General features: G+C 35.8%; 1 protein-coding gene and 2 long non-coding RNA genes across 3 annotated transcripts in view; all 3 read left to right on the top strand.

Annotated features, from left to right (window-relative positions):
* LOC106181189 (uncharacterized) overlaps positions 1-13,341 on the top strand; it is a 163,150-nt gene extending 149,809 nt beyond the window's left edge. Inside the window, exons 2-4 of the long non-coding RNA XR_015331197.1 lie at positions 12,449-12,621; positions 12,856-13,051; positions 13,269-13,341. This is a non-coding gene — a long non-coding RNA (uncharacterized LOC106181189). The remainder of the gene's footprint in view (positions 1-12,448; positions 12,622-12,855; positions 13,052-13,268) is intronic.
* LOC106181167 (uncharacterized) lies at positions 2,121-5,187 on the top strand. Its single transcript, XR_015331198.1, has 3 exons — positions 2,121-2,276; positions 2,466-2,555; positions 2,856-5,187. It is a non-coding gene; the product is annotated as an uncharacterized LOC106181167 (long non-coding RNA).
* A 540-nt stretch (positions 13,342-13,881) lies between the features above and the next one.
* Positions 13,882-18,908, top strand: LOC106181159 (signal recognition particle receptor subunit beta-like). Its single transcript, XM_013565464.2, has 6 exons — positions 13,882-14,048; positions 15,095-15,189; positions 15,577-15,654; positions 16,131-16,273; positions 16,842-16,973; positions 17,696-18,908. Exons 1-6 carry the CDS (start codon positions 13,931-13,933, stop codon positions 17,910-17,912), a joined length of 783 nt encoding a protein of 260 aa, XP_013420918.2. The 5' UTR covers positions 13,882-13,930; the 3' UTR covers positions 17,913-18,908.
* The last annotated feature ends 159 nt before the right edge of the window (positions 18,909-19,067 follow it).

The raw sequence follows: 19,067 nt of genomic DNA, 5'->3' as shown, positions 1-19,067 counted from the left end.
TGGATTATACTCTTTAAACTAATGCAATTTTTTGTGAAACTTTTATTTTTCTCTTGGGCCTGGAGCCTTATGCTTGTTACACATTTTACTTACATTGGTATTACCTGTTGTGCATAATTAAAATTTGATGTTGACTTTACAGTTAAGCATAATGTAATATTGCATCAAACTTGCCAGTAGCCTATTTTGTACCTTATTTTCTGCTTTTTGTCTGTACATTTGATTCCATACAAGAGCATTATACAACGGCGCCACCACTTCTATCATTTCGGATGGGAGTTGCTTTAGAATGTGACAACGATAGTACTTATTCTGTTACTGAGACTGAAATGAATTCTGAGACTGAGGGCAATCAGGAAACCTAGGAGTTAAACTGGTTGATCAAAATCTGCTCTGCTAGTGATTGCCGATTATATTACCCTAATGTCACACTCAGAGGGACAGTTACAAGGCATGTTAGACTCATCTGTGTGTCAGGAACCATAGTATAGAAAAAAGTGTAATTAGTACTTTTAAAACTTTCATACATGATGTTGTATTAACTCAGTCAGAGGAAGCCATTGTTTGATAAAATTCATACATGGGAAGCCAAGTTGTACAAGTTGTTCAGATAATGCTTCACACCTTGCAGTTCAAATTTTAACGTCCTTTATTCCGAAGCCAGTAATCTGTTAGAGGTTGATTACAGGGTGTTATTGGGAGTGCCCACCAGGAAGAGGGTGGACTTGTGCATGAAATAACCAATCAGTTTTTAAGTTATGTGATGGACAGTTTAACTGATAAAGTTAAGCATAAAAACCTGAAAACTTAAATCGGCAAACGGCTGGGTGTGCTTATCAACATTCAATGACGGATTTATAGGGGGTCTGGGGGTCCTGACCCCCCCCCCCCTTCGATTTCTGGTCCCCTCTTGAAATTAGATTTTTGACAAGTTTAAACCGTACCAAATGGCACAGTTTGCCCTCTAAAGTAAAAATTTTCGGGGCCCTCTTCGGATCACGAACCCCACTCCCAAGTTTGGGGGGGGGGGGGGGGGGGGGGAGGGTCGGCACCACATTTCGCTTCACTACACTGGCAATTTAGCATTACACGCCGAACCATTAACAAAAAGCAGTGGATTTGCGCTTGGAATATTTAATAAAATCAAGGATTCACTCTTATAAAACACTAGTACTTGGATTATCAGCCTAAGAAAAAGCGCTTTTTTATACTTTACGTCCGGACTACTGTAGTATGCTTCGGGAGTCTGTGGATCCTCATCAGTGAAAGCACTCAAAATAAAGCGATTTGTTACTGACGAGTCCACAGACCCGGACGGCTACCAAGTCAGCACTGTAGATGGTTGAACACGGTACAAAACTGGAGCAGAGTGTTGTCCATTGAACAACCACGTATCACGAAACATGTGCTTGAGACAGACTAACAGCGATGCGTTAAAAATTGGTGCGAGCTTTCGAAAAAAGAAAATGCGATGATTATTATTTATTTAATTGATAGTTCATCTTTTATTATTATTGTCATTGTTATTTTCTATTTTATTATAAGGTGTTGTCCTTGAGAAACATGCTATCTTATTAACAAATTGTTCCATAACAGGTCCGGGGGTATACCCTTATCACCATAATAAAACAGTATTCTCCTCTATTCTAGTTGTGCTTACTGTGTTTATGCAGTAATTTGAACATCGAATAAAATAAACCAGTTGGCATTAAAAAATCGTTATATTTACATGTACAAACTTTTCGGCTCCACAAATCTATAGTAAACAATTTATAGTAGTTGAGCAATATACGTCACTCTGAATGTTCAAACTGCGTTGTGCTGGTAATGATTATGATAATAACCTCATTCATTTGGAAATAAGATCTGACCTAGGGATTCGCCGCGAGATGTAACTTTTTAGATTGGATAAAAGTCGCATCGACTTATTTTTATTGGTTTCATTCATTCTACTGGTGAAATATGACAGCTGACACTAGTAACTTGATATCATGCATGATGGCTGATAAAATCTGATTTTTTTGCCATTTTACAGACCCGAATTACCTTCTCGGGATCGGAATCCATAATAGTGCCCTATCACATGACAAAGACCAATGCCTAAATCGAGGTCTCTGTACGGAGGGTGGTGCATTATTATGTAAACCAGGTGAGCACGTCACTTTGCTGAGATGTATTCAGATAGGACCAAGGTCAGTTGGAAAAGAACGAAGTCTCACTGCTACAATTTCCACATGTAGGCCGAAATTCTGGCACTGAAACTGCAGCAGTCTGTTGTAAGTACCGTAGAGATAATATAAGATTACACCTCTGATTATGTGTGGATGACATTTTCCCAAAACGGTACATTTTCCATTGAAGTCGTATTGACCATGGGGACATGTAAATGACGTGAACGCCATTTCTCCTAAAAGTCCAGAATGGGCTTAAAGTAAAAGAGCTTATTTTCTGTTATTATTTTCCAGAGGGAACTCATTTGCCAATAAAGAAGCAAGACGATTATTCCAGTTGTCCAGAGACATGTTATTCCATCTTAAACAAAGCAAGACGACAAGGCAGGTGACTGTATACGCAGCTCTTTATTGGGTGCCCTTTGATTCCTAACCATAGCATTTTGTTTTTTTAAAGAATCAAGTGTCTCCTGTTTTTAGAGTAAACTAAAATAGTACTAATATCACTGTAAATTAAGTTCGTGGTTGCATAGAATGTGTTGGTTTAATATATTTATTCATATAATTGATTTATATATCGTCATGCATTCCGAAATGAATTGCTGCAATGGTTATATTCTACTTTATAGAATCCTTATATACTGTCTCGTGAATTTTGTTTAATTTATTTTCGTCTAATTCCAGTGACTCTTAACTACCGTTCATGAGATTGGATTCGCCCTCAGCAAAGACGCCAACTTCGTGTTCGACAGTGCCCGTACACATGTCAAGATTGTCTCGCGTGCCGAAGTTTGTCTTATAGTTAATTTGGAGGGTTGACATTTGATTTGGTTTGAAATGTAATGTTTGCTTTGGGTTGCTATAATCTGCATCAAATTGTGCAGCAAATGAAGTGCAGTGTGTAACGAGTGTTTTTTTTCATGAAACTTCTGATAAAAGTGGACTAAATTCAAGCGTCAACCCTGCATATCGCTGGTTTGATACTTAAGATAAGTTACTACCTGTAAGTTGTACTACGGTTCTCTATCCACACTTGATGTTTTTATTGTAATTTATTTATAAATTTTGTTTATACTCTCCAGTTCTCAAGCCCGAAACGAAAAATTTGAATGCTCCTTAAACAGAAATAATGTCGTTGAAAACATTTCCTTGCTGAAGATATGTATAAAAACGAAAAAATCATAAAACTTGTTTTAGAATTATCACTACGTGATGTCCAGGTAGAGCACTGTGCTGGTACACTGTACGACCGGTTTTTATATGTTTGACTGTAAAATATGTGGGCAAATATGTAATAAGATACTTTATTGTGCACTCGAAAATGTTTATTCGCATTAAATTGATACAAATGTTAATTTAATGAAGTTAACTTTTGAAAAGGAAAAAAATGTCGCAACAACGTATAATGCATACAGGAATATTTTATTGTGGGTTCATTTGAAGAACTGAACGAAAGGTTAATCTGCAGTAAACTGTAAATGTTGTAATCCAAATTATGACTGTTGAGAAAAAACAGCAATAGGAAATTGTAAAATGTGTTCAAGTTATTGCAGAATTGCCCACATGTATTGAAGCCGGTTTTTCTAAAATTGTGAACATGCAGTTATGACGCACGGTCAGATTAAACTTCCTTTGGTTCCAGGTGTTTTGATATACATGTACTAGTAGTGCGTCTGATCAGTGATAGACCCATAGTTTTATTGCTGAGATGGGGTTATGTTTGTTTTTAGAAAATCAGACCATGGGCTGGGTAGCTTTTTTTTTTTTCTTTAATATGTTTTTGTTTTTACGACCTTTCACAAATCGGAAATGTTTAATGTTCACAAAGAAAAAAGTGAATTGTAGAAAAATGTTTCCTTTTGGCATCTTTTGTCAATTAAAATTTACATGTAGGACTGGCATTTATCGCATCCTTGTACAACTTGAATTTTTGAAATATTCTTATCAAATTCGCATCGAGAACTACAGTTGTCGCGAAGATGTTTTTTTAAAAGGGGGGTGGGGGTAATGAACATTTTAAAAGAATGGGCTTAACTTTTGTAGACCGTAGCCTATATATTTCTATAAAAACACGAAATCAAATCTGTATGGAATAACACGAAAAAGATTTTTTTTTTGTAAAATGAACATAAATATCTAATTTTATATTTGGTACACTGTGGCTTAGTATTTCTTTTATTTTAGTCAATTAATTGTCAGCTTACTGGATTATCGCCTAAAAATCCTTTTTGTTTGCGTAATCAAAAATGAGAAACGAAAACTATCAGAAAAATACTTTCATTGGTAAGACGAAAGATTTTACCAAAAATTTGCAGGTGGGTGATTTTTTTAATGTTGAACTTGTACCTGATACTTTCTAAATTCTATTTTTTCGGTCGGAATCAAGGGGTGATTGCGAAGAAAATGGAAGATTAGATGCCAGTCCTGCACGTGCTGTTGGGTTATTGTTGTTGAATGTTTCTTGATCACTGAACACCGGAGACCGTTGAATTAATAAGCATTTTCTGAGTAAATGTGTTTAGTTATTTTAAGGAACTTTTTCAATTTTCTTTACATCTGATTATTCAAAATGGCTATGACTGGGATAGGGTTGTAAACTGATCATGTCTTCATGCTGTTCTTGGTTCGCACAACGCTTAAATTTAAGCGTTCTCTATATATTGTGCCACCAAAATTCGATTTTAATATTTACAGATAAGAAAAGATGACGCAAAATATGAGGTACATATTTATTTTTCTATGAGAAAAGCGCTCATCAAATTTACATAACTAAATAGTATTTGACTGCTGTTTGGTGTTTTTTGTGATCATCAGCATGGCGACATAGTTAGTTGTGGCGTGCGGGGGAAACGCTTACATGAGATTATATGCATTTTGAATTTTCGAAATCGTTACCACCTTTGGATTTGGATAAAAATGTCACTCGGTGAAATTTTGGACCAGACATAATACAAATATACCAATGTCAACTTTGAACGATAGTTGTAAAATATATCTCATCAAATCTTCAACTTTCTTTTTTAACTCTGGGCAAAAACCTGAGAATATCATGTCGACTTTAGTGTTCTAGAACACTTTAAACCAAAGCAATTGATATTGAGCGATGATTTTCAAAATGCATAGACCCTCTCACACATTGATCTATGGATAATTCTATATAAGCCTGATTTATATATCGATATGCCAAGTAGTTGTGAAAATTGCTTTTTATCTAGAAACAAAACATTGTTCGGTTTTTGCATACATCTTTATGGTGCAATTGCTTGTTTTTGTTGTAATAAACGTACATAAGTTGAAATAGATGTAGTTTAAAAAAGTGCGCTCATTTCTTCCCGATTTTCTTTTCTTCAGCTCGTCTCGAACCTTTGGTTATCAGCTTGTTGGTCAGCCGTCTTATTAGGCTTCTTGGCCTTACGCTTTACCTATTCAGCTACCGTCTCAGCTTGCTTTACCCCTTTTGCATGATCCATTTGTAGTAGTTTAATGTTTATTTTAGGTTTATTTTTGCAAAAGGTAATTTGCTGGGACCTAGTAGCGCCAGGAATCGAACTGGGGACCTTCTGTCTCTGAGCCAAGCGCGTTACCTACTTCTCTAAGTGTTCCCACCCACCCTCCCCGGGTAGGCTTTCTTCTTATAGTAACTAAAGGAAAATTGTAATCGACCCCATTTGTAATTCCAAAGTGCCCGAGCCAGGAATTGAACCCCAACCCCAGGCTAGCCATGTAGCCATCAAAAAAAACACTAAGACATTTTGTATGTTCAATAAGTTTTTTTTTATTAAGAGCAAAACAAATTGATATCATTTATTCATTTATTCATTAAACATATATCTGTAAAACATTATTGTCTTAAGTCTTTTTATTACTACAAGTTGAAAAAGGTTCGAGTATGTAAAACAAAATTATTGATATCTGTATCTGCATTACGATTCATTCTAATGTGTAACAAATATCACATTCTTGTTTGTTCTACTTGTCAAATAAACTATCTACGAAATAACTGGCGTTATGTTTGATCTTAATAACTCAAAACAAAATATTTAATTTTTTCGCATAAAAACAATGGTGGATCTAGCCTCCTCCTCCATTCTATATTCAACATTGTGGCAGCTATTGACAAAATCGAATAAATGCTAAATAGCATATTATAATAGGGGATATGGAATTGAAAAAATATCCTTGTAAAATTATTATCAAAAATCACCAACATATACATGTAGTAACACAAAATCCGAGGCACAGATCTCAATAACTCTTGTTTTTCTAACGTTCATTTTAATTTAAAAATTCTTGTAGCAAATGTTCTGCAGCCTTCTAAACAAAATTGTTCTAAAGTAGAAGAAAATATCCATCATTTCTGCATCCTTTGAACTATGGAATAAACGATGCTGGTAAGAGAGAGAATTGCCGAAAACAGTCAAATTTGTAAAATACTACACCCACAATCACGTGAATGGTTCTCTGTCTTTACCCAGAAATAATTACTAAAAGAAGAAAGACGTTTATTCTCCATCTTATGCATCGTATTCACCAAATCAGTTTTTCAAGAAGGGAATTTTTCCAAATCCCCCATAAATGGAAAATACAATTTGTAAATTATATACGCTTCTAGTAAAACAAAATCTATCTTGCCACGTAAAATGACATTTATTGCTTAACAAGACAACGATATGCCTCCTATCTGTCCATAACAAGAAAAACACACAGTGAACGTCAGTCCTTTAAATATCAAAAATCAATATTCCATTTCAATTCCACTTTTATAATGGAGAACGAGACAGAAGAGTTTGCTGGCGTCAGTAAAAACAGAAATTAAGAAATAAAGAAGGATTGTAGAATTCTTTTCAACGGTTTATGTGTCCCTTGGTGATTCAGGTGAAAATGCTGAATTTTGTGTATTTTTTAACTAGAAAGAAGAGACTTGCTGCCTTGTTGAAGAAAACTACAAATAGCACTATTTCACAAATGCCACGGCGACAAACATGAAACTAGAATAGTACAGAACATACATGTATTTCAAGGCATAGGGGTGGATTATCGAAACAAAGCAGGTTTTGTAACTGACCATGCATTCTCAAATATAATTGCGTTTCAAATATACTACATTTTAATGGCATTTTAAAAGACCTCAAATTGTTGATGTTAAATTGATAAAAAAACACCTTTTAGACAGAGGCTTTTCAAATCCTTTCCAAAGAACATTTTAGGCCATCAGCTGGCCCCCTATGCCTAGAAGGGTTCATCTTATAATCAAGACAACTTCAATTTAGCTCACACATTTTAATGAACTGAAATACCACAATTTAATTTGTTTAATATTGCCAATATTCGAAATGGAAGTATATTACTATACCCAACGAAGTTATTTTCTTTACCTATTCGGAAATGAACGTTTGTTACATGTACTACACCTATATAATATTCTGTAATTCCACTATCAACCATTCTGTCACAAAATATCAACATGCAAATAGCTAAAATTTCAACAGGACATCTCACAGCATTTTCTCTCCTTGACCATTTCTCACGGTAAACTTCTGATGCCACTATAATTTCTACCAAAGAAGTTCAAAATACTGAACATGAAGTGCAACTACATTTTCACATTTGTACAAGACGTGATGAGAACTGAAGGAGGAAACAAAATTGTGCGTTGAGAAAACTTACTTTTAATCAAACAAAATATTTTTAAAAAATAAATCACAATAAACTTATCATCAAATACCTAACATTGATTTCTTAAAACGTTATACTGATTCGGTTGAAATTTCGATATTCGTATACTTAATATCTGGCTGGGCCGCCTTCGCTCCACTTCCTGATCACACAGTAGACCTACTGAGGAAGTGAAACCTACTAGGCTGTACGTCCCATTACATTCATGGTAGGGGGAGGTGGCAGGCTGAAGTTGCCGCCTTTCCTATTCAATTGTCACAAATGTTTTACAAAAAAATACTTCATTTGTAATTTACAACTTTAAAAATAAATAGGACGAATTTGTGATCAGTATATTTCAAGATATGCCAGAATTAAATTGATCCCTGATCCTTATCCATCCCAAATTGAACGGACATTATGTAGGTCACTATCTTAATATGACTCAATATGGCACACTCATTTTAATATCTGAGCAGTTTTTGTAATGTTTGACAAACTAGACCAGGCCCGTAGCCAGAGGGCCTCGGGGGGGAGGGGGGTGTTTAATGATTATGTAGGTCATTGGCTATATTGATATGACGCAATACGGCACACTGATTTTAATATCTGAGCAGTTTTAATTATGTTTGACCAACTAGACCGTAAGATAGCGCCATCTGGAGGAAAACAAATACCGCATCGGGAACTCGCCAGCTGGTTCTAGATTTATCATATAAGGGACATGAAATGGCAAGGAAATAATTTGTGAATATATAATGCTTAATTTTCTGTCTGCACAATGAAAAAATAACTTGTATGTAGATTTTTAGGATTAGTCATACCGGTGTTATATTATTGGTTAATAGCATACTAATTTATAATTACATTTCTATTGTAATTTTTCATCTACCCAGATAGATGCAAACGTTACAATGAATAAAGTTCTATACTCTCATGACTACAATTAGCCCACCCCTCCACTATTTTCAACCCCGTCAGCGTGCTCTGGCTAAGGGGCTGTGACCACAATAAACATATTATGAAAAGATGATAATGAACGCAAATCAATTCAACAACTTACCAAAACAATGTCTAGTTAGCATGAATATTCGAAATAATTTTTAACGAAATTTCATAATATTTATTTTTGATAAACCGTCGGAAGAAGTTAAGTTTCAACAGGGTTTAAGCTACAGTTTTTGATCTTTTTGTAAGTGCTTGTCTCAACATGATTGTGACGGAGTCCATGAATTTCATCATATTGTGTTTGTGAAGACAGCGAGAATTGATGGAGGGTGCTGATTTGTTAACAATGACTAAAGCTGCGTGAACAGGGTTAGTTAATACAGACAAACCGCGTTAAGACAAATGTTATGTTACGACAAAATTCAGTAACATAATAAGCCTGTTATTTAACTGATCGTACCATACACGTACAGTGATGTATTCAAAAACAACGAAGGAATGATTGGAAAAAATGATGGGTTTAGTTTGTACCGTCTCCGTGAATCAGAACACTCTCAAACAGCCCTGCTTGCATCGCCGACGATAATTCTTTTTTTTTTTTTTTTTTTGCTAGTAAAGGTGGGTCGAGATAGTCCTGACCTGACGTGTACGGTACATCTACCAGCTAACGTGAACTCCTCCACTTCACGAAGAAGACCTAGCTGCTTAAAAAAATTCAGATAATCGGTGTACTAGTGTAGAAAACTAGTTACCCTCTACTAGGGCCACAGATAAATTTTGCACTAGATAATCACAGATATATCCTTAGATACAGGGTAAATAGACGGTCATATTGCTATCTGTGATGAGTACACATATTTCCCTCGGGCCTGGTAGAGGGTAAAAACTAGTAACGGAAACAAGAAAGGAGAACTGCAAAATCGTACCGTGCAGGTAGAATTTTTGGTCTCCGTAGTGTTCTGATTCACGGAAAAGGTGCAGACTAAACCCATTATTTTTTGCCATCATTCCTTTGCCGCGTTGACACCCTGAACAGCAACATCAAACATATAAATCAAATACAACGCTAACTGAAAAAGAGGGTTTTCTTAAAGATTATTGATTTGATACGGATTTTAAATAAAACGCAACTAAAACTTTATAATATAACATATAAAGGGCCGTAAGTTACTTTTTATGAGAACATAGCTGAATATTCCGCGAATACCCAAGCAGGCAGATATTTATAATTCAAAGCACAAGAGTAAGCTTTATAAAAATAACCTTGTTTGATTTTCACTATAAATTTGTTTGAATTTCATTTATATGAACTGAATGCATTTATTTTAAAGGAGCCCAAATTTCTTGAAGTTTATTTATATGAGAAAATATGACCCCGTAACAGTGATAACTGCACTTGAGACCTCTACATGCGATACACGTTTTTCTTTGGGAACTCACGTCGGAGACGTTGTCTAGGGTCGATGAAGGGCAGTCTGAAAGTAGCCGAAACAACTGAGGCCAGTCATTTGTAAATTTATATTGATATATCGCAGGTCAATAGTATTTGCTCAATACTTTTATCCATTTCAATTTTTTCTCTTAATTGACTTAAATCATATCATATAATACCAGAAAAATATCCCGATTACTGATTATTTTTGCAAGACTGTGTTAACGTTGTGACGGACTAAATCAAACTTAAGCTATAACTACGTCATAACGCTGTGAGTCAGGAGAAGACACATTCCATTCGCAGGAAGGGGGGCAAAAAAATGGTCCGATAAAGCTTACATTTGCCCTTGGATTGTATTTTGATGCTATTAAATGCTCGTCGATGCAGGTGATGGCTATTTAAGTACGGCTTTTAGCACAAACACACTGCAAAGGTGCGAATATTGGTACATGTAGCCCCCCTTTGAAAAAGTTTTTATTTCTCCTATTAACCCAATCGAAAGTATAAGTAAAAGACAAACACAAATATGGGGTTCAAGAAATGCAATTAATGAGTTAACCGTCGCCATAAAACATGGTTTGTCTACGCCAAACTTCCATTTATAAGGTCCTTGTCCTTATCACTATTCCTTTCAACGCCAAATAGTTCCTTCTATTGGAGTCTTTCTTCATCGGAGATCGAAGCTATTGTGTATTAGAAGTGTAAATTAAATTTTATAAGATCGCTCAACAAAAGTGGAACTTGATATGCTTTCTGTTTTCTTTCTTTCTTTTCTTTTTCTTTTTTCTTTCTCTCTTTTTTGTAAATAATTAACTTTGAAATTCCGTTGTTGGTGGCGGGATGGGAAGGGGGTGGTCATATGGAATGATCATGTTTCTATTTTATTTTCATTGTTATCTAACATTAATCTTATGGAAAGAGGAGAAAAGGAAACTTTAAGAACTCTCTACGGTTTATAGCGCATAAGAGAACGCATGGGTTTTAATATTATTGCTTTAATTCACCTATTCATTCATTATTTATCGCTATTATGTAATTTTATCAAAATGCTTGTTATTTATTTTTTTGTTGACTGGGCATCAAAAGTACCGCCAGACATGGAGAGAATAGCAACATTTAGAAATATTTTGTTTGGGGTGGGGGAGTGTCGATTTTGCGATTTTTTCATCAATTTGCATTATTTCAAGCAAAGACAATAAAAAATTCAGCCTAGTCTGTTTTATGCAAGCCATCTCCATTTGCAACTTTGGCACATATATCCCCACTTCATTTGCAACGTAATGTTGATTTTTAATATTTCGAAAATTTCTTTTCTTCTAATATCCTAATTCTTCCTTATCTGTGTATTGCGTTAATCCATTTGTTTTCAATACCTTATTTGTTTTAGTTTGATTTTATCATAATTCGAAATTTTGCTCCGGATTATATATATTTTTAGGGGTGCTGCAAGTAGCAAGTAAGCCTTTCATATAGAGGCATTCAAATTAATTCCAACTTTTACATACTATTACTCAAATTCATACAATTTAGTCCAATTCTTGGGGAGTTTGTCAAGTACGGGCGGCTCCTCCAGTTTCTTTGTAAAATAAAAAGAACTTTTGCGACTGATAAGTATAAATCTGGGCTCTTAAATGCATACAGTTTGATTGACAGTTTTATAAGCAAACGCCAATCATTATCATCCTACGAAGGAACTTTTATCTCGCGTGATTGAGAGGTGCCAATCAAAGCTGTCAAATTTGACAGTTTGACTGACGGTTTTATCAACAAACGTCAATCACAATCATCCCGTAAAGGAACTTTTACCGCTCATGATTGAGAGGTGCCAATCAAAGCTATTAAAAGTGGATAGATTGATTGGCAGTTATATAAACTAACGTCAATCATCATACTTCTGATCAAGTGTAGTTGTCGAATAGTGAATACGCCGTAGAGAGCGCATTATCCCGAGAAGCATTGACATAAGAGAGAGAAGGGGAAAAGAACTAATGCGGCATCAGCTAGTTATGCTATTAAACTACAAAGGTATTTATAAGAAATCAAGCATTTACTATATTCAGCAATTTATCATAATATTCTGCTTTTCGTTATTCTTTTGTGAAACGGCAGGTAGAAATGATTTTCACCAAATTTGCGGCATTTTATTTATTTCTTTTTAAAATGTTTTTTCTACAGGTAAATATGTTCTGTATATTCCAGTTCTATCAGATTTTAACACCATGTTGTTTGTCTTCGTTAGTGTGACCTGAGTTTAGCACACCGCTGTGACGAGAGTTTTTATCGCCCTGTGCCGGACAGGTCACCATGGGGATATCTTTTAACCTCCGTCCACACCCAGAATCATGGATGTTTTTTACTTTCCAGTGGCAAGGCACACGGAGTTCAGACAGTAGAAGACATTTTAGGACTGCGGTGAGTTAGCTGATATCTAACACCTGGGTCAGTCTGCGCTTACAGCCTTTTAGCAATCTCAGTCGCAAGGAAGCTCCCATAGTTTAATTTTATCTTGTTTTTGAAATTATTTTCAATATCGCTGTTTGTAAATGAAGCAGTATATTTGTATAATACCGCGACCTCCGGACGTCAGTTATTTTTAAATAAAACGTACAGACAAGTATAACAAATGAATATCCCTTTATGTTTTAGGTGTTAGTGATTGAGTAAAAAAGACTCAGTCTTGAAGTACTATCTATACTAGCAAAGCAGTTTTTCTTATTCCTCGAACTAAATCTAGTGCAAGGCCGGGGACAGAGACTGCCAGTAGAGGGGCTGTTGGGGACTTGCCTAGATAGACGATTAAATTTCCCGGCTCCTTCAACCTCTCCACGCTGGTTAGAATAAGGTAAATCACCAATTTATGTATCAGTTGTAATCGTTTTTAGAAATGAATTAACTTATTACAATTTATTTATCAGTTGTCGTATTTTTAATGAATTATTAAAATGAATAAAAACTAGTTCATTTATGAAAAAACATCTAAACTATCAGTAGATCAAGTCTTTTTATCAAATAAAAGATAATAAAAAATTCTTATAAGCTCTTTTCATTTGCCGAGGAAGACGCTTTACAGTACAACGGAGTGAAGTGTGTGATTGATGTATCTTAACAAGACGTCCGTTATGCTTTAATTTGTAAGTTCGTATCTCTGTTATTTCTTTTGGATTAGCGCTGCCTAGTTTCTCATTTTCAGGTCGCTACTCTTGCTAATTTCTTATAGTGAAGGAATCGAAATGAGAGACGTATTCTCTCAGGCATTATGTAATGCCTGGGGGAACACATCTCTTATAGCGTTATTTCTAAATATCAGAAATAGAAATAGGACTAAAAAATCTGATTATTTGACAGTTCGCTCTTCTTGTTCTTTTTTTTTCTTCAAAATTTTGTCTATATAAATTCAAGTAGCGTTAACAGATTGTTTTGCTTTGGCCTTAGTCGCCACTTGTTACACAGCTATCTAAATTTTAATCTAATTTAATTTTATTTAAAATATTTTAATTAAATTTGGTTTTTATTTAATTGCTGCACGTTATTGGACTCTCCAATATCATATGACTTAGGAAGTGATATAAAAGATACTGATGGAAGTAATTTATGCATTTTCTAGTGGGATGAGTATTACTTATCTTTTTTGAGATTAAACCTACTGGCCACTGGCCTGTGATGACATCCTACTCCGCTCTTCTGTTTGAAGGAAGAAAAGTAAGTCACTTCCGGTGGGAAAATGTCTCGACAAGGCAACGTGGAGTTTTGGTACAAGACTTTAGAGCAAGGGTTTGCTAATGGAGACCCTTCTTTCTATGCGATACTCGTAGCTGTCCTAGTCGGGATCATTACCCTTTGTAAGTAGTGTGTTATTATAGCAACGCATAGCGAGTTCAGTGGTCTAGCACCCTGCCATATGTGCCTGCATTCAGGCCACCTGTTCTTATTCTAAGTAAGACGCCGGTTGATGTCTTTAGCGTATTTAATCACATTTCATTTAAGGAATGGAGTTAATTGATAAGTTAAACAAAGCCCTTGGAAATTGCACGAGGACAAAAAAGCTTTAAAAAATCTAGTTTATCCGTAAGTTTTGTACTTTCCCCCGTCCACATAAAGTGGCCTGGTCTGTGTGACTTGAGGTGCATATAATTACATAAGCTGTACTGTGAATTATAAACCCCATTCACACGAGACACTTTCAATCACGATTAGTGCCAAATCGCGATTCTATCGATGTAAAGCTTCTAATGTGAACGCAGTAGAGATGCCAAATCGCGATTCAAATTAATCCTACTCGAGAGGTGGATTCTATCGATGTAAACTTAAATCGCGATTTAAAATTTCCTAGTGAGAACGGGATCGATGTTAACACCAGAAGTTGAGGACTTAAGGCGCGTGCATAGTTTCTATCGAAAGTAAAGTACAATACAATACAATAAATTTTATTTCATGTCGGGTATAAATTGAAACGAATCATTAGCTAAATACAGCTATTTGCTGACTGGAAAGTGAAAGAAAACAAACTGTCCACCCAATTTCAAGTTTCTTCGCAGTCAGCAAAATGGCCAAGAGGAAGTATGGTCTGAGAACTCAGTGGCAGCATAAACAAATATTTGGGCCGATGAGAATATTAAACAGAAAATAACACCGTACATACCGAAAGCATGGTCTTGAAGGCAGCTACTGGGCATGATCAACAGGATATACCGTGACTCCCCTAGCGAGCACAGTTGCAATTACCAGATCTAGCAAGGTAAATCGCGATTTCGTATTTACATGTGTGAACGCAAAAAAGTGAATTTAGCTAAGCGCGTTAGAATCGAGATTCTCTTAATCTCGATTAACCATGTACGTGTGAATGGGGCTATAGAAATGTGCAGTTTTTAATGTTCATTCTTTTCAGTTGTTGTATTCATTCGACTGGGGAAGAAGAACAACCGGCGTGGTATTCTGATGATGGGAGCCTGTGATGGCGGCAAGACACTTATGTTTAGTAGGGTTAGTACATATGTATCAGGTGGAGGGGGGGGTTCTTGATATTGTATTGTTATCTTATCTTATCTTACCAGTTGTGAAAGAAAAAAAAATTAGAAAATGGAAAAAGGGTATCGGTTTCACATTATTACTTAGAGATGAATATGAATTGAAGATCATAACATCATGAAATAAGTCTTCATAAATATAAATCTGCAAGTTATGAATTTGTTATGACATTTTGAAGATAGTTGACATCATATATGGTGCTCAAAGGACGATCAGATGTCACACAAAGCATTTCTCAGGGTTCTCAGACTTTGGTTCTCTGTGGGATAGCTGACTGACGTGTATTTTTAACCTGGTTCTCTAACTGTTCTCTTACTTCACACTGTGTTGTTATTATTTCAGCTCACTGCTAACAAATATGTGGAGACGTATACATCTATCAAAGAAAACACTGGAAACTATGAACTGACAGGAGACAAGGTAAGTCAACCCATGACACTCTCCTCACATCTTAAACACTGTATCAAACTTCATCTTCTATTTATGTCTCAAGAAAATGGGAAAAACTGATTAGCTAACCCCAAAATGATTTGCTGGAAACTATGTGGCATAAAGTCTTATAGAAGAAAAAACATGTTAATGTGGAAAGTGCAGTTAAATGGTTATTGCAATAAAAACAATAGAAGTTCTCTTTTATAATGGGCTCTTCTATTATTAAGGTCCAGATTTCCTGAAATTATATGATAATTGCACTTACTTGAAAGTTTACAGAACAGGAATTTAGACTTACATATATTATTATTATTATTATTGTTATTATTATTATTATTATTATTATATGAATGTTTTAATAATCCGCATCTGTGTAAGCATTTTTTTATTGCCATGTATACTGTAGTAGCTAGCTTCTCACAGTTTCATAGTTTGTGTTCACTTTGAACTGGTTTGTGTTTCAGACAGGGACACTGCGCATGATTGACCTCCCAGGACATGAGAGACTGCGGTCGCAGTATTTTGACCAGTACAAGGCCAGTGCCAGGGGGATCATGTTTGTGGTGGACAGCGCCTCTCTACAGAAAGATATCAAGGATGTGGCAGAGTAAGTCAGAGCCTGAGCTGCAGTACAATTTCTTGTTTAATTTGGAGGACTAGCTTTTAAAATGTTAAATCTTATAGGAATATAGGTTAAAAGTAAGACATTTTGGAGAACTTCAGAGATCTGGTCTTTAATTGCCAAATGAAGGTCACACACACACACACACACACACGCATGCACTCACACACACACACACACACACACACACAGATGAACATTCAAGTATAGAGGCTCAGCTCCCTCTCTTTCCAAAACAAAATGACAAAGGCTTAGAGAAAGAAAAGGTACATACTAATCTATAGAGCATGTTATGCGAATGATACATAATGCCCTCTGTTTGTGTGCAGTGGTGGTGGTGGAGTAACAGGGTAGTAAGAAGGGAAGTAAACCCCCCCTCCATCCCCTCCTGTATAGCCTGGTGCTGTTATTTCACACATGCACTAACAAACATTAATAACATAGCCTGGATTTATACTTGTTTTAATGACGCAGCAGAAGTAGGTTGAAAAAATGTCTACAGTATCATGTTGGATGACATGTGCTTGATACTATATTGTCTGTGTGATTTCAGATGTCTTTACACAATCCTGACTGATGGGTTTGTGTCCAGTGCTGCAGTGCCTATACTGATAGCATGTAACAAGCAGGACCTGACACTGGCCAAGGGTGCCAAAGTGGTGCAGAAACAACTGGAGAAAGAAATGTAAGTGTGAGGCCAGCCTTGCCAACCTCATGTTCAGTATTAGATGAAGTGCAAAACAGATTCTAGTACCTACAAAGAATGCGTCACTGTTTTAGGCCAAATTTGATATTGTTTTAATCCATATTTTATGTTTTGGGTAAGAGAAAATCCTTTCTAACATTTGATCCCAAAGTTAGGCCAACTGCCTATTATCTGGGGATATCCATACAATTCAAGGAAAATGATTTGATGTTTTTTTTTCTGTATATTTGGTTCATGTAAGTTGCGTTTGTGTGAGTCTGTGTTGACTTACCTGTGTCATCTTGTTGAGAACCAGGCCAGGGGTTATTGTATTCTTAGCATGTTGCTAAATGTTAAAGAAAATTCTGAAAAATAAGGCAGATGTTGAAAAAAGTTCATTTTAAGTTCAGGATAATTTTCTTGCCTAAAGTATCACTATATGTCTGGCAATCATTGACTCATTGATCCCATCATAAACAGTATCACAGATGTGAATAAGGCAGCATTCACAACCAAGTTGATCCACAGACTAACTAGTCCCCTGATCATATATGGAGCACACCTGATAATGGATTGCTGCTTTCCCCACGCACTGTCCCAGTGGGGGCAGAGCAATTAAATCGAACCACACTTTTATTTGATCCTGGGACTAGTTAGTCTGCAGGTTAACTGGATCTGAATGCATCCTACGACAATCTGACTTCTATCTGGTTCATCTTCAGGAACACCCTGCGAGTGACGCGGTCTGCAGCTCTAGAAGGTACCTCAGACACTGGCAATAACAACACTTTCCTTGGGAGGCGGGACAGAGACTTCCAGTTTGCTGATCTCAAGCCGTTCACTGTTGACTTTGTGGAGTGTAGTGCCAGAGGAAGCAACGGGACAGACGGAGATGGGGAACTGAACCAAGTCATTGATTGGCTGCAGAAGATTGCTTGATTGACAAGTGGGAGGGGTTGAAATGAGCCAAGAAAGATGATTGGATAGTAAGATGCGTAAAGAGTGAGAGGGGAATGAATTGGACAAAATATATGAAAGAGAAGCAAAATGACTAGGGAATTTATTGAAGGGCAATTGGATAGACTAATGTTTGAACGACAGAGAAAAGGATAGGAAAAAGGCAGATATATATGAGCCAGTTTGAATACAAGTGGAGGCTGTTGCAGTTTGAAAGTGCCAAGTTAATAAATAAATATTGCCTGGCAAGTGGTAAGCAAAATGATAGAAGTGAACAGATTTTTTTTTTTTTTGAAATGAAAGAATTCAGAATGTTTCAACAAGAGTAATGGGTTGAGGAAACCACAGAAACCCTGAGTACTGTTTCAGTGTGAACAGCAGTCTTTGTAAGAATTGATAAATCTTGTATCAGAATGGATGTGCAATAGACATACTAACTAATGCAGTTTTCCTTGAAACTGATGACTTGGATTTTTATTTGTTTATCTATATACTTAGCACTGTAGACGATTGAACATAAATAGCTAACTATGGGTAGTAAGATGGTAGATAGTTTTAACCATTTAAATAGTGTACTATGATGTTACCATCCTTATCTTCATTTGTTTATAGTAAAGCTTCTTAATTTATATTGTACAAGTTATGGATGGCTCAGCATTAAATGTAACTTCATAGTAAATAGTGAGTGAAAAAAGTCTTTAAGTTATCTATTATTATTTGTTCATTGACATACTGACAATAAAAGGGTCTCTGGGAGAGTCTGGTGGCAAATTCCTTTAAGTGGGGGGGGATTCTTATTGACATAGTGATGAGTATAAGGCAGCACTCATTTGACAGACAGTTGGTATGTCATAAAGGTATCTGAGGTGAAGGTGAACAACAGATTATATTATATTATTAAAATGTTCAGTATTTGAAGGCATTTTCAGTTGTGTTTTAGATGAAATGTCTAAATAATAAAATCCTGTTTGTAAAATATATTGTAGTATAAATTTTTCTTGACTAAAACATGGACACTTAGATATGAATTTCTTTATTTTTAACATGCATGATGGAATATGAGTGAAGAAGTTAATTACTTGATTAAAGACAAGTTTGCCATCGAACCATGCGACTTCCATAAATGGTTAGACTCTG

Source organism: Lingula anatina, chromosome 9 (assembly GCF_051362555.1).
Source record: "Lingula anatina isolate TDL-2025a chromosome 9, LinAna3.0, whole genome shotgun sequence".
Classification (NCBI taxonomy): domain Eukaryota; kingdom Metazoa; phylum Brachiopoda; class Lingulata; order Lingulida; family Lingulidae; genus Lingula; species Lingula anatina.
The sequence above is the reverse complement of the archived record's forward strand: the minus strand, read 5'-3'. Positions and strand labels throughout refer to the sequence as shown.

Bases quoted from the DNA above. Each gene is read 5' to 3' on its own strand.
- LOC106181159 (XM_013565464.2), top strand. From the start codon at position 13,931: ATGTCTCGACAAGGCAACGTGGAGTTTTGGTACAAGACTTTAGAGCAA. The intron at 15,190-15,576 runs GTTAGTACATAT...TTATTATTTCAG, and splicing joins AGACACTTATGTTTAGTAGG to CTCACTGCTAACAAATATGT. The intron at 16,974-17,695 runs GTAAGTGTGAGG...GTTCATCTTCAG, and splicing joins AAACAACTGGAGAAAGAAAT to GAACACCCTGCGAGTGACGC.